Source organism: Sinocyclocheilus rhinocerous, unplaced genomic scaffold, assembly GCF_001515625.1.
Source record: "Sinocyclocheilus rhinocerous isolate Xijiao unplaced genomic scaffold, SAMN03320098_v1.1 scaffold1842, whole genome shotgun sequence".
In the NCBI taxonomy this organism is placed as follows: Eukaryota; Metazoa; Chordata; class Actinopteri; order Cypriniformes; family Cyprinidae; genus Sinocyclocheilus; species Sinocyclocheilus rhinocerous.
Genome location: NW_015667292.1, coordinates 171,308 through 188,181, shown reverse-complemented (window position 1 = coordinate 188,181; position 16,874 = coordinate 171,308). Strand labels below are relative to the sequence as shown.

Genomic DNA, 16,874 nt, shown 5'->3' with positions numbered 1-16,874 from the left:
TCAAGTGGACTGGCAGCCGATCTTCTGCTTTGCCGTTGTTGTAAAGATAAAGGTAATAGGTGTTTGGGGCTTGGTTGTCACTTATGCTGCAATTAAATAGGACAGTATGTCACAGACAGCCACAACAGTTGTGCCTTTTATTGCAGCAAGTAAAAAAAAAGGTTTTAAGGGTTTTTAGTTTAGATTAGTCAACTAAAATCTGATTAGTCGACTTAAGTCATTGTGGTAACCCATTGAAAATATGTTGTTCCTTATCGAAAGGTAACTCCCGTTGTGTCGTCATTGACGACTGCTTGGGGAAACGCCTGTATTATCTGTTACTGAAGCCTGATTTGTTAACATTTGTGTAGTTGCACAAACCAATGGTGCTCGAGCCTGCCAGAAGGGGGCGGAGCCAACTGCTATATAAGTCCTGGTCCGGTTGGACAACACGACGGTGGTGGCCTATATCAACCGCCAAGGCGGCCTCAGGTCACGTCCCCTTCACAGGATGACTCGACGTCTCCTGCTTTGGGCACAGAGAGAACTCCTCTCACTACGAGCGGTTCATGTGCCGGGCAGACTGAACCAGGGAGCAGGTATGTTGTCAAAGGACAATGTAGCTCCAGGGGAATGGAGGCTACATCCCCAGACGGTTCAGATGATCTGGTCAGTTTTCAGCAGGGCAGAGGTCGACCTCTTCACCTCCGAAGACAACTATCACTGCCCACCCTATTTTTCAAGGATGCTCTGGCCCACGATTAGCCCAACACCCGCCTGTATGCCTTCCCTCTGATCGCCCTGCTACCTCAGGTTATCAGGCGAGTCAGGGACACAAAGTGCTCTCTCCTCCTCATGGCCCCTCTCTGGAGGAACCAAGTCTGGTTTCCGGAGATGATCCAGCTGCTATCTGCAGCACCGTAGCCAATACCACTGAGGAGAGACCTTCTTTCGCAGGCGCAGGGCAAAATTTGGCATCTCCAGCCGGAACTGTGGAGCCTTCATGTCTGGCCACTGGACGGGAGTCTAGCCAATTCCCAGCGAGAGTCATTAATACCATTTTAGAGGCTAGAGCTCCATCTACAAGACGCCTCTATGCCCTCAAGTGGTCAGTCTTCAGTGACTGGTGTTCAGCACGGAACCAGGATCCGGTATCATGTGACGTGCTAACCTTTTTGCAGGAGCTGCTGGATAAGGGGCGCACCCCTTCCACGCTCAAAGTCTATGTGGCAGCCATCGCGGCGAATCATCATTCTCTCGAGGCTGGCCGGACAATTGGCAGGAACGACTTGGTCGTTAAGTTTCTTAGAGGCGCTCGGCGGTTAAACCCTCCTCGTCCTAGGATGGTGGCAGTATGGGACTTGTCTATAGTCCTGAGAGCGCTCAAGAGCTCCCCCTTTGAGCTGCTTCAAACAGCCGGCTTAAGGGTCATGACACTCAAAACCGCTCTGCTTTTGGCCCTGGCGTCAGTTAAGTGAGTAGGGGACTTGCAAGCTCTGTCTGTCAGTGCTTCCTGTCTTGAGTTTGGACCCAATGACTGTAAAGTCGTTCTCCAGCCGCGCAGCGGTTATGTACCAAAGGTGCTCTCAACTCCGTTTAGAGCCCAAGTCATTTTCCTTTTAGGCCTCCTTGGAACGGATGGCGAACAAGGTCCCAACTTGTTATGTTCCACTGTGAGTTTACATTAAGCGCTCGGAGTCTTTCAGACAATCAGAGCAGCTTTTTGTGTGCTTTGGAGGCCGCTCTAAAGGGCTGCCTGTCACAAAGCAAAGACTATCTCATTGGATAGTAGACGCTATAGCTCTGGCTTATGCCTCAGCTGGTTTGCAATGCCCTTTAGGTGTGAGGGTCCATTCTACCAGAGGAATGGCCTCCTCTTGGGCCTGGTCCAGTGGAATTGCTATTGGGGAGATTTGTGCGGCCGCCGGCTGGTCGTCGCCGTCTACCTTTATTAGATTCTAAAATTTGGATGTTCGCACAAACGTTAACAAATCAAGCTTCAGTAACAAGAGTAAACAGGAGTTTCCCCCAAGCAGTTGTCAATGACGACGCAATGCTCATTCCCTTATCTCAGGGAACCGAGGTTACGTGAGTAACCGGAGCATTTTCCCAGGAGCTCTCCCATCCAGGTACTGACCAGGCTCAACCCTGGTTAGTTACAGTGGGTAACCAGTCTTGGGCTGCAGGGTGATATGGCTGTGGCATGCTGTGGCTGTGGAATGTTAAAGGTTCTTCATGGAACCACAGAATCCAATAAAGAACCTTTACATTTAAGAGTGTGGTCTATGATTATTTGTGTACTAGCACAACAGAAAACAAGAAGCAAGAAGTCTTTACATGTGTGACTGGGCAACAATTTTTAGTCTTAAAGTGTGCTCTTAGCCTGAAAACGCTTAATGCTGCAAAAAAATTAGACACAATGCAGTGGTTAAAGTGTCAAAAACCAATGAGAACATAGCACAGAACGCAATAGCATATCCTGTGATAACCCCCGTATTATTGTAAAGCAGCTTTGTTGATGCTCACCTCTCCATTACAGTAGCAGTAGATGATTGACACAAAGAAGCCCTAGAGGAGAAACAAAAATAAGTGTTGGCGCGATGTCTCAACACAGTGCAAAAGTTTCAAACTACTGACTCCCGTAATAATAAGTTTTGATTTTCATTTGTAAGTTTAGTTGTGAGTCAGTGATTAAGAAAAAAAGTATTCATCTCTGGAAAATGTTCATAATACGTACATTACAGCACAGTTAATTATGCACTGGTCCATGTTTTTTTTCTTGGTCACAAATTGTTTTCAGTGATTTGGAATCATTATTTTTATATTAGGTATTTAATTAATTACAGTTGACACTGACCATCTGTTTAGTTTATATAGGCCTATTATATTTAACAGCCTAAAAACAAATTAAACGTTAATGTCATTAAATTATTTTATTGTATTACCAAGTTCTGTGAATGTGGCTGTGTTTCTGAAGATACTGCAAGTATAAAGGGAAGTGATGTATTCTTCTTGGGAAGGACAAGCACTGAATCGTGTCATCAAGCTCCAGATAAAAGACTCTTAACCTAACCAGCACCTGTCATTTAAGACAACCGAACATCTCAAACAGAAATCAATGGTGTGTCATGAGATGTCAAGCCTATTTGGAGTGCTGTGAATTGGATTGACCTGTCAATATATTTCTCTGTCTTACATGCTACTACTTAAACATTTAATTTTTTTAACAGTTTGTGCAACAAGCATTTACATGTAAGCAAAATTCTCATCAACATCTGTGGGCCGATGTTACTTTTAATTATATTTACTAGTTGTAAATTATTACCATGCATATTTTGTACAACCAGTGCTAAATATCTGAGCTTTCCCAAAGAAACCAGATTTTTCTCTTTTGCTTTGCCACAAGGTTTGTAAGAGACCATTAACATTAATTTAGATTTAGAAGAAAGTGACTTAATTTTTTTTTTTTTTACATTTTCTGAGTTTATGAAATTATAAACACATTTCTTAATTTTTTTCTTAATTCTTCCTCTGCAGTAGTTGAGTATTTTCGTAGTACAAGAAATAATTTTTAATGCAAAAAAAAAACAAAAAAACATTCATTGCCAGATCAGTTTTTAAAAATTGCATGTCATCAGTGACTTGTAAATAAAGAGTGTTTTTCCTTCTCTTTTTTATAACATTTCTACCAAATCAATAATAAATCATGCAAAATACATGCACGGCATTTATATAAATGATGCTAAAATACACATTTGAATTTATGATTTTTGGATTATCAAAAGAAAAACATATGCATCTTGACTTGCAGAGATCACTGATTACATTAGCTATTCATGCAATAAAGGCATCGTTCCCAAGTACCTGGAAAGAATTGAAGAACAGCTCACAATACATCCGCACCTCCCAGCCAAGACCTTCGAATGTGTGCGGCATCCCAACAAACACAATGTAGTGCACTCCAAACACAAACACCAACACAAGCGTGGATTTGGCAAGCTTCCTGAACAGAGAGAAATTAAAATCTTCTATGAATTAAAGGGATTCACTCAAAAAAAATCTGTTATTTACTCACCCTCATGCCATTCCAAACCTGTATGAATTTGCAGTAACCTTTGTACAGCAAATTTCAGAGAGTGAAATGTTGTCATGTCATATGGAATCAGCATGATTGGAAATTGCACGGGGATACTCTGTGACTAATTTCCCCATGCCGATTTCCCATCTGATTTAAGACTGTTGAACCTTAAACATGCAAATTTGCTGCATTTACTAACATGATATAATATATACCAATATTACCAATTGCTGTTTACCAAGCTGTTTGGTTTGGAAGTGACCTGCTTCACGCATTGCTTTACTACTCACAATGGACCCATTTTACTACAAAGTTTCACTAATGTAATCACACCTTTAGGCAGAATCTTCAGGCTGGTATTTTCAATAAACAGGGATGGATATTGAGCTCCAACAAAAGTATAAAAGCATAATTAAAGAGGTCTATATACCTTGTGTGCTATATGGTGCTATATGTCTAAGACTTCACAAACTAAAGACATTATTTGCTAAGAATCATCCTCTTCACTACAAAGTTATCACATGGATTCAGTCGACTATGAATATAGGGCACAATAACCTTTGTTTTTTGTTTTTTTATCATTTTTGAAGATTGACAGCATCTGTCCCTATTCAATTTCACACAAAAAGAGTAAACATTCTGCCTAACATCTCCTTTTTTGTTCCACAGAAGAAAGTAAGGTGAGTAAATGATGACATTTGATGAATTTTTATTTGAAATTGTCACTGTCAAAAAAAAAAGAAAAAAGAAATGCATTTATATCACTATCAAGTGATATAATGCACAGTTTCACCCTGTTTATAATAACACAGAATCTTTACTGCCATGCGACCACCGTTGAAATATCCCCAGTCAAGCAACATGTAACACTTTTTGATCTCAGTGAGATATTTGTGTTGGCCGATGACGCCAAATACGGTGTGTGACGTAGATGTGATATTACGAATTCAAGTTTGTCTTTAATCTGTGTTTGATGAATGACATTCCACACGCCTCCGTGTGGCTTTAATCAGAATAAAGACAAGTGCAAGATCTTTTTTAACTGCTACGCCTTGCCTGCCAATGTCTTGCAAATTAGTCATGAAAAGTATCATGAAAAATAATTGGAAAAAAGCAATGCTGGAAGATCATGAGGTACAAATCCTCTTTTAATTGAAGCCCCGCTAAGTTTGAACAACCATAGTGTTCCAGTAAAAGGAGCGTTGTACCAAATGAGAGTCAAAATGATGTGACGTACGAGCATTCATATTTGCATTACAAATGTATTTCTATTGAATTTATGACAAAGTTCTCTTTGGCTGAGCAAAATGCACTATTCACTGTGTTTGCAAATATGACTGTGTATTTATGTCTGTTCTACCAGCTGTGCAAGCTGACACCTGTGACTCTACATGCTGCTACTTAGCAGGGAGGCAGCAATGATCAAATTGATTACTGTTATTAGTCGCACAAAATGACATCTATTGGCATTGTGTTTGCTCCAAACTGGATTCTTTTAGGGAGCATCCAGAATAACATTTTGACATGCCAAACCCAAATGTGCATTTATAGGGTCTAAAAGCATTTTTTTTTCAAAGCCAGACAAAAATGGAAGCTAAAGATTTTCTTTCAGCGTGTAACAAGATCAAATCTATAATATCCAGTGCAATGCGACACTGATTTCAGCACATGATGGAATGATGGAAACCACAATCAAGCTGCAGAATGAGTAGGCTTATTATCGCAGCATCTCTTAGCCACAGGCTATTCTGCCTTTAAGCTGTCAGATGAAAGATTTTGCCTAAATTACATAAGGAAAAAAATAGTTTCTGTAGGGACAGTTTCCATTCTTTGCAGTCTAATAGCAGAGATGATGCTGCTGTAATGACACAGACAATTTGGGCTGGTATAACACTGAATTCACAATTTAAAGGCACTTGAATGCATAAAAACAGGCTCAGTGGAAGTGGATGCACAAACCTGTACTGTTTCCGTGTGTCATATCTGCCTGCGTTGGTCTCGCGGATCTTGGTGGCGAGAACCCTCACAATATTCACAAACAGGATGAAGTTCAGCTGAGAAAGAAAGAGCCAAGAGAAATAACTGTAAGAGGTGACACTTAATAAAATCCCTTCTTCTGTCTAAATATAATTTGAGTAACTGAAACCTGTAATAGGGACTGAGGATTTTATCCATTATGCATATCTGGACAATAAAGCCTGTCAAGGGTCACTGGCAGATGACCGGCTAAGTGATGTGTATGGCTGCTTTTTCCCAAATGAGCGGGGATGTCATTTGAAAAATGTTAATTTCCATCTGCTTAATCATAATGAGTGGGATGTCTGTGCATGAGATTTTAAGCTCAGTCTGGAATCAATAAGAAAAAAAAAGCATTCTGGGAGCAGAAAATATGGTTTAGGGTCATAAGGGTATAATTTAAGTTTTTGCAATTCAGCATTTCACATACAAAAAGGACTCAGATATAGATGCATTATTTGGTGTGTAACTTTATTCTGAAATTAATTTCTTTCGTTTTCTATTATGTATAGCTATGTACTAAAAAGTGTTTTTAGCGCTATTTAGATTGCTTGGCTGTGCATGAATAATTAATGAAGAAACATACATAGCTCTCCTATAAACACTGGTGTTGTTGAACAACATGAATTATGATACGAAGTAGTGCACACATGATAAATGAACACCTCAAAAGACTAAAGTATACAAAAATGTTTTAAAGCTATATTAAGATACACTTTATACAGTGTGCAAACATTTGTGCAGTAACCACAAAAGTTTGTTTAAAAAAAGTCTTAATGATAACTGATGTTTGGTGCAGGGGTGGCCAAAGGCAAGACAAACAGAAGGTCGCTTTGAAAATGACCTATAGAAATTAACATAAATAGGTTGACTGAACAGCAATGCTTGCATACACACATTTCTATTCCTCAAAAAGAACAAGAAGACATTAAAATTACTGAAAAGACAAAAAATGACTGGTATTATCTCTAAACAAAAACCCACCACATTTCATCCATTAAGAACCTGCGGTGCTCTTTGACATGCAACAGGAAAACTATGATGTCATTTTCAATCATGGCAATCACGCATTTAAATGACCCCTTCTACAGAATATTGCCCCCATATCCACCATCTGTTCAGTGGGAGTATGGGAAAAAATGCAAATGTGCCTTTACAGTTTGTAACATATGAATCATCATTGGCCAGATTTTATTCTCATTATAGATCTGACTTTCCTACTAATTGTTATCCGTCCATCCACAACAGCCACAATGCGTTTGAATAACAGCATTAGTATATCACAGTATTAATGTATTGTACAGTATTTTTAAACTGTACATCAGCAATGAGGAGAAAAAGCACAACCGGAATTTTTTTTCACTGTCTTATAATTATATAGTAGCCTACTTGTGAGGCAGAAGGAAAGGTTGGACATATAAATTCACTGCCTGCTCAATCGCTGTTTAACATTTTACAACCATATACAGTAGTTACAAAACAAGTATCAAAGTATGTGAGATGGCTAAAAAATAAATCATTCAAAAAATGATTCTATGCTTAATCTTTCAGTGTTTGTAAATGTGTGAACCTAAATGACACACTGATCGGTGCATCCCTAACGGTAATAATGTGATTAAGGTGTTTACATGTCTATACTGCACTTCAGTAATGCGACTAAAATAGGAATACTCCACATGTCTTAATTCGATTTGTTTACTGCTAATATGACTTTAGCCGGATTAAGGTAATCAAAAATCTCTGTTTACATGGTAGATTCTTAATCAGAGTATTGTCTTAAACGTGTTAAAATCGGATTATTGTTGTCCAAACGTACTCAGTGTGAAATATCATCATTTTAGTGTCTGAGTAGATCAGCCTGAAATGGAACTGAGGACCGTTCAGTGATTTTCAGTCTTTTTTTTTCTGGGGCAAAATTCATGCATTATAAAGTTGGAATCATTTTTTTTTACAACCACACACACCAATCACACCAACTTCAATTGCCTTGCGCATGTAACTTGTAAGGAGAAGTCCAGCTGTGCTGCCTGGCACAAGTTAAACAAGGCTGTGGATAAAAGTAGTCATGCTGAGGCAGCTTCATCATCCCCACAGAATACAACATTTTCTTGATGTGCACAGAAGATATATGAACAGTTGGATGTACACAGTTTAATCTCTTACCAGTACGGCTATTACTAAAACCTTCAACCAAAGCAAGTGAGTCTATTTATGTATGCACACAACATCCACACATAAACACGTCTCTTAAATGCTTGATATGATGCCATGCAAACAGCATGTATAATCCCTATATAACAATTAATATAAAATATCTATTTAATGAGTGTAAATTACATTTACAAATAATGAAAAGTTACAAATATTTTAGCAAAATGTAAAAAAAAAAGCAACAAAGCCAACCTGAGACCTAAATCCACTGGAAATGAATAAAAATTTAAATTAATATAAAGAATTTCCAGTTTTTTGTGGGTCTTTAAATGGTTATTGTGATTCAGTTTCAAATAATTATTTTGCCAAAAAAATAACATCTACTCAAACCCAGTTTTGTTACTGAAGATTCCATTTATTATATATAATGCATTGATGTCTGACTAATCTTTTAGCTATGCAGTTACCTGCCAGCCTCTGTATCCTTGAAGAGACATACAGTGATGGAGAACTGATTGTGCTGTAGAGTATTATAAAATGACCTAAACGCCTTGAACTTCAAGGGTTCTGTAGCATACGATTCTTTTCAAATAATAATCCATTGAAGAACAACATTTTGTAACTCGTGTGTTTTTAACGTAAACTTGTGTGTGAATGAGAACTTAGTTTAGTACTCACATGCTGTGACAGCCGCTTTCTGTCCGTGTGCTTCAGATGTGTGCACTCAGAAAACCGTATATCAGAAGTTTAAACTAATATGGTTTAAAACACGATTTCAGCGCGATAAAAATTATAATCAGAACCAAAACTCAAAATGATATAATAAATGATATGTGGGGTATTTTGAGCTGAAACTTCACAGACACATTCTGGGTACACCTGAGACTTATATTACATATTGTAAAAAAGGGGCATAATATGTCTCCTTTAAAGCCAAATATGAATCTCATCAAGTTAGTGTTTTTAAGCATTTTGCATTTATTCCCAAATAATAACTCAAGGCAGTAACAACTTAATACATTTTATTTGTGAACTTATGTGCAGCTATTCTTTTTAATAGTTCACTTTTAACTATTTTTTTAATTTTCAGATCTTCACTCATCAAAGCTCGGTAAATAGTGGTCACACACTATTTCAAGTCTTATTTTGACATAAAAGATTTGTCATGAACCAGTCACAGCCGAATATAACCAGTCATATACAATCATATTGCGATGGAGGCATTGCCTCCTCTCATGTGACTTCCCCCCATTCATTCTCAGTTACCCCCCCCACCAAACTCACCTCATGCTTTAGGGGGTCTGTTAAAACTCAATGGGCTCAGGGGAGGCGAGAGAGGTGCATACTCCGGCTGTAACTTTACCTGCTGGTGTTGCTGTTGGACAATGTTTCTTTAGAAAAATGAGTGATTTATATACTTGTTAATGATATATTTTATAATATTGCCGTTGTTTTATTTTTGTACTACAAATTTTATTCTCATCAAATATTTTAAGGAGGCACTGAATCCCTTGCCCCTGTTATAGATATATGTAGATATATATAAAGAAGCGGGTCATGCTTAAGAAGGCTGCATTTATTAAGATCAAAAATACAGGAGAAAACAGTTATATTGCGAAATAATAAATCACTGTTTTCAATTTTAGAATTTTTTTATGGCAAAGCTGAATTTTCAGTAGCCATTACTCCAGTGTTCAATGTCACATGATCCTTCAGAAATCATTCTAATATTTTTATTTGGTGCTCAAGAAACTTTTCTTATTATTGTCAATGTTAAAAACGGCTGTGTTGCTTAATATTTTTGTGGAAACATTGATACTATTTTTATTTAGGATTCTCTGATGCTAATTTAAAAGAACAGCATTTATTAGATTTTTTTGTAACAATATAAAAGTCGAAGCAAAAGTATTATTTCTAAAAAAAACTTTTAAACAGTATATTGTGTAATAAATGCACTGTTTAAAAACTGATTGTCAAACAGTACAGTATGTTCACAGTTAATGTGATGAACTATACGGTTACTCTGACAATGGTGTAAACTTGAAGAGAACTAAAAACACATTTTCAGAGCAAAAACACCAAGAAAGCTATTTCTGAGAAAAGCTCTAGAGTCACCACTTGGTCTGATATTTTTATTTATTTTTTTTATCTAATGCAATGCCATTCATTTTTAAGTGATCAAATATTTTGGGTTCCACTGTACATCACTTACATGTATGCATGGCTAATGTTACCTTGGCAGTCGAGTATCTGAATAGTTAAAGCAGCAGCTGTAAACCATCACTTCAATTTGAAAGTGATAAATAAATCCCATTTTTTAATTCATCATTTCTAAATGAACATAATGAACTAGAAAGGCGAAATGAGGTTACCATGTAGGCACCCCTGCTGAGACGCTTCGGTCTCTCCTGACTGTGCCCATGTCTGAATCATGTTATTGTCTGCATCCAGTAATTGGTAGAACTGGCAGAAACACACACATGCACGTTGTAATTATGGTAATGTTCTTGCCAGTTCTTCTGACATTTGCCTTCTTTGCCAAGTGCTTTTCATCTTGCAGTGGTGAATAACAGAAAAGAGAAAAGTTTAGGTAAAGTTAGACGATTTCTCCCTCCTCAGGGAAAATTGCCTCAGTCTTTGAACTGTTTCCCAGGCTGTCGATTGGTTCTCACGCCGTGCTTATTAAGAGTCTGACAGTTTTTCACTTCACTTTTACTCACCCCAATGGCTGTCAGAATGGGGACCTGGTAGATCCATTTGATGTTTCCTGCACTCAGCTCCCAGCATCTGCACAGATAAAGACAGATCGAATGATAAATTAACCAGCACACATGGATTATGATTCAGGGCAGGGGCGTAGATTACGCGGGGGACGTGTCCCCCCCACTTTTAATATCACGTAAATTCGTCCCCCGCACTTTTTCGGGCAAGTGTGTTCGCATAGAGGTTTTCAAGAGCCGGTGTGAATAAATATAGATTTAAATTCAAAGAGACAGGATAGTCTGTGCATGATCTGATGTTTTATTCGGACACAGAATAAGGCGAGATGAACATCATGGAGCGCTAAACATTCCGTGCAGTGTATGTTTCATTCATACTCAAAGCCGGAGGGCGCTCTCGCGCAGAAAGTCGAACCTTATATATATATATATAACATTTCTGTCCCCCTCACTTCTGAAATGATGGCTACGCCCCTGATTCAGGGGATATTTAAAAGGCACAGAGCGAGACAGTGGCAGAGAGGCAGATAAGTTTCCAGTCCCAGAGGCAGTGCTAACACAGTAATGATATACTGTACTTCACTGTGCACACTGTATAGATCAAAAGGACCTAGTTTAGTCTCTCTCTCTCTCCTTGAAGTCACTGACCCACTCCTTTGCTTTATAAAACGCCGCTTTATAACACTCATTTCCATTTGTTTACCACCAATTTGTTTCGGCATTCATAATCCCATTACAAATGTTTACTATGATGTGCAGCTGAATGGATAATCTGTCGTGCAGAAGATATTGTCCATAAATAGGATATACTGTAAGCATTCAGAGGGAAGCAGAATGCATGCAGTCTGGCGAAAAACTAGAGTCATAATGAACATTCATTATGAATTACCTCAGAATTAATTAATGAATTAATGAGTTTCGAAATGAGTTTCGGTTGCTCATTTGGTAAAGCAGTAATCCATGAAAAATAGTTTCAATAGATGAAAGTTTCAACAGAAGCCAAGAAACACACACAGTGTGAAGAAACACACACTGGAGTTTCACGCTCACTGGCGAGAGAAACCCTGCTCAAAATGACACTTTATTGCTTCGGAATAGAAACTACAAAATCATCCCTATTCTTCAGAACTCTTCAACTCTTGCATAAGTTCAAAAATTGCACACAAATCACACTAAACAGAAAATATAAAATACACATATAATAAAGAGAATACAGAGTGTCTATTTACTCAAAGTGCAAACAGCCTGCCTTGATGGCAGAGGCTATTTACACTAACTCCACCCACCAACGTGAGATTGGGATAGTCAACATTACAAAACACGATTGCTAAACAACAGCTCCAGTGGTGTAGATGGTAAAGTGCATGCTGTAGTCTATTTGATGCGATCGATCCAAATTCGCATCTGCCTTTTGCCAAACTTTTTTTTCCCTGCCTTTTTACATGTCATATGTCATCGGAAAGACATTTATTTTCAATACAAAAAATGAAGGAAATACTCAAAAAGTTGAAAATAAAGTATCGGGTAGGGTTAGGATAGGTGTAGGAAGGGCTTTACTGTCCCAATAAGGTGGCATCTATTTAATAATTTGAATTAAAATTATAATTTGCACTCAATACGTTATTATTGCATACTGTTTTATAATGTACTACAATACTAGCAGATAATTGCAACTATTTGCAATAAGTAGTATAAATAGCAGACATTCCTGCTATTTTAACACAGTGTAAATAGAATCTATAGCTATTTGCACTTAGGCTAGTGTAAACAGCATATCGCTAAGGAAATCCTGCTATTTTCACTTAGTGTAAATAGCCTATATATCTATTTACTGTACACTTAGCGCAAATAGCCGCTGCCTGAAGAATATACTATATACAGTAGTAAGTTACGTACTTACACAAATCATATTATTTCGGAGTGTCTACTTACATTAAGTGCAAACACCCACCCTTGTTGGCAGAGGCTATTTACACTAACTCCGCCCACCAACATGTGATTGGGATAGTCAACACTACAAAAGACACTTGGTAAACATAACTTCCAGTGGCGTAGATGATAAAGCGCATGCTTTTTGTTCTAAACCGCTTTTTGCTGAATTTATTTTTCTACCTTTTCAAATCTCATATCACATCGGAAAGGCATTTATTTTCAATAAAAATGGAGGAAATAATCAAAAGGTTAAAAATAAATTATCTGGTAGGGTTAGGGTAGATGTATGGAGGGCTTTATTGTGCAAATAAGGTGGCATCCATTTAATAATTTGAATTAAAATTATAATTTGCACTCAATACATTATTATTGCATACTGTTTCATAATGCACTACAATACTGAGGTGCAGATAATTACCACTATTTGCAATAAGTAACATAGTGTAAACAGAATCTATAGCTACTGCACTTAGTGTAAATAGCATATCGTTAAAAATTTGATGATATTTGCACTAAATAGCATCTATCGCCAAGAAAATATGCTATTTTCACTTAGTGTAAATAGCATCTATTGCTATTTACACTTAGTGCAAATAGCCGCTGCCATGTTATTTTCCCCAAGTGGCCCAAGTCATCTCAACCAGTCTTAATTTTTTTACATAACTGTTTTTTCCCCCTTCCTTCTCAACCTTGAAATTACAGTTTTTCACAATCGATTTGACACTTTTCTCCAATGCAATGTACTTGTTCTCAAAACAATTACCACAGCCATAAACACAAAATTATCCTAACCAAACAGTTCAACTTGCAAAATGAAGCACTGCAATTTTTTCTAGTAATGCATTTATTAAAAGTAAATATTAACATCACATCTATAGGTGTGATCTCTATTGATTATAAAACACATTCAGCTGTAGATGCACAAATATGCTAATGAAAATATATATTTATGGCAATTCTTCAACAGGGAGTTTTGTTTTATATATATTGTGTATATATAAACTAAATAAAAATTATCCAACACCTGCCCATGAGAAAAAACGAATTGCCCCTTTAAACTGTTTGTGCCAACTTTAACAGCAAGTTTAACTGCAAATAAACTTTTCTGATGACTACAGATCCGTCTTTTACAGCACAGTGGTGGATATAAAGTGGGTACGGAAAGTATTCAGACCCCCTTAAATTTTTCACTCTTTGTTATATTGCAGCCTTTTTTAGCTGGTGAAAATACTAGTGTTCTAATCATTTTGGCCACCACTGTATATACACCTGTGTGTGTTAGCTGTATACATGAATTATCCTGAATTACTGTATTGATCTTGCCTTTCATTTGCATCTGAAAGAGAATTTCATTGCATTTTATCTACACTAAATATTTGCTGCGCTTGCATCATAGGAGAAAAAATGTAAGAAGGTTGAATCCATGCTTGACAAGCTCTTGTCTCAACATCTCCACAGGCCTCTTCCTTTGTGGCTGGTGATGTTGTTCTGGACCACCATGTCAACAATGCTTCTGTTCCATTCAAAATAATCTTGATTGTCCACCTGAATTATCTCAAACTTAAATTCTGAAAAATATTTGGTCATTTACAGTAAATAACAGAAGTTGTCCCAGGAGTACTAAAGGAGGACACCTTCTTCACATCTACACCTTCTTCCTCTCCTTCCACCCCTTCCACCCTGGTGTCCACTTCCTCTATGTCCATGTCTTCTTACATTGTCTCCTCGTGCTCTTTCCACTACACCAATGCCCTCTTCTCTAATCATCTCTTCTCCATTTCCTTCTCCTCTCCTCTTTTCTCACACCACCATGTCAACAATGCTTCTGTTCCATTCAAAATAATCTTGATTGTCCACCTGAATTATCTCAAACTTAAATTCTGAAAAATATTTGGTCATTTACAGTAAATAACAGAAGTTGTCCCAGGAGTACTAAAGGAGGACACCTTCTTCACATCTACACCTTCTTCCTCTCCTTCCACCCCTTCCACCCTGGTGTCCACTTCCTCTATGTCCATGTCTTCTTACATTGTCTCCTCGTGCTCTTTCCACTACACCAATGCCCTCTTCTCTAATCATCTCTTCTCCATTTCCTTCTCCTCTCCTCTTTTCTCACATCTTCCTCTCTGCTCATCTCTTTCTACCTCTTCATCTTCTCTCTCATTACACCCCTTTCTCTACCCACTCCACCACCTTATATTTATATTTATTATTAATATTTTTTATTATTTTTTGCATATTTGTTCTTGCTCTTTGTATAGTTTCCGTTTTATTATTACTCTAAAGCAATTGTGATAAATGTGTAAACAATTAGGAAAACTGCATTTCCTGTGTTGTGTGTATAATTATCCGAATAGTTATCAGTTTAGGGCCAATCGAAAATATACCATGTTCATTTGATAAAATGACAAATTACAGTTTTGTTTGTTGTGTTTGGACAAATGGTACATAAATGTTTGTGATTTGTGTAAAGCCTTTTTTCAGCTATTTTAAAGTATTGGTTGGTTGTATTAACTATTGTGAAAACATTTGAGAGTTTTGTGCCCATTGTTTTGAGAAAATGATTTGCATGATTTGTAATTTGTATGAAATGAATGAAAACGTACAATCTGTTTAGGACCGTTACAAAGTGCTCCGATCACTGTGTTAACTGTTTTGAGAACAGTGACCTGAGTTTGGAGAAATGTGTCAAATTGATTGAGAATAACTGTAAATGGGGCATTTTTTTTGTTTTTGTTTTTTGCTGCTGTGATTTAAAAAGCATTTTGCTGTGCTTAATGTGTACTTTACTCATTTCTTGTTTTCAGATGGGTCTTGTTAATAGTCTTGTAAACATCTTTTATTATTGTCTTATTATTAATGTCATCTGTCTCCTTGTGCTATTTAGGGATAACAGTATTAATTGTTTCCCTAATTTCTGAAAACATCTGTTCTGAAACGCATTACAAAATATCAACTAATTTGTGATATTTCCTAATATTGCAAAAGAATAACTGATGTCATGCGACACCTGTATGTGACCCTCTTAAAATGTATTATGCAGTGTGACTTTTAGTTTAAGATACACTAAAGATCAAGTTAAAGATACAATTTGTGATCAGTTAAAGTAGGCCACCTTAACAACACTTGTAAAAAAAAAGACTACAGCTAAAACAAAACCTTACGTTGATAAAGTATTCTCCCCTGGAGAAGCAGCAAGTTGTTGCTTGAAGACATTTACTTTTATACCATAAGCTGCAAGAATACAAATTGTGCTCTCGAGGGAGTAAGACAATGACATTCAGCGAGCGTTTGAAAATAAACAGGGAAAGATAACGCCTCAGGCATGGTCCAACATCAATGTGAGTTGAAAACACCACTTCATTAAGATGATCTGGTGATAAACAGCTTAAACACTGCAGGGGTGTTTTAACATAAGAACACAAACATTTACAGATCCAAGACAAACACTAACTCATCTAATTAGTTTCTAACTAGCACTTGCTCTGCATTGCCACATCATCAATGAGAATTAACACTTGAACTATACAAACTAAACATATACAAAATATAAAATACTAAACAATACCATGATCATTTTAACACACTTATTTGCCTTGTTGAAAATGAAAATGTGGAATAAAGTCGTTATTTTTGTTTTCTTTGCGCAAAAAAGTATTCTCGTAGCTTCGTAACTTTACAGTTGAACCACTGATGTCACACGGACTACTTTGTCGATCATCTTGGTACTTTTCTGGACCTTGAACGTGGTAGTTACCTTGCTGTCTATGGGAGGGTCAGAGAGCCCTCAGATTTCATCGAAAATATCTTAAATTGTCTTCCAAAGATGAACGAAGATCTTACGGGTTTGGAACAACACGAGGGTGAGTAATTAATGACAGAATTTTCATTTTTGGGTGAACTAACCCTTTAAACTGGCCACTGTTCTTCAGAAAAATCCTTCAGGTCTCACAGATTCTTTGGTTTTCCAGCATCTTTTGCGTATTTGACCCCTTTCC

General features: G+C 37.2%; 1 protein-coding gene across 1 annotated transcript in view; it reads right to left on the bottom strand.

Moving 5' to 3' along the window:
- pth2ra (parathyroid hormone 2 receptor a) overlaps positions 1-16,874 on the bottom strand; it is an 88,816-nt gene that overhangs the window by 8,094 nt on the left and 63,848 nt on the right. Inside the window, exons 9-12 of the mRNA XM_016545342.1 lie at positions 10,945-11,011; positions 6,017-6,111; positions 3,844-3,982; positions 2,506-2,547 (exon numbers count right to left, since the gene is read on the bottom strand). Coding sequence (XP_016400828.1) covers positions 2,506-2,547; positions 3,844-3,982; positions 6,017-6,111; positions 10,945-11,011 — 343 coding nt within the window. The remainder of the gene's footprint in view (positions 1-2,505; positions 2,548-3,843; positions 3,983-6,016; positions 6,112-10,944; positions 11,012-16,874) is intronic.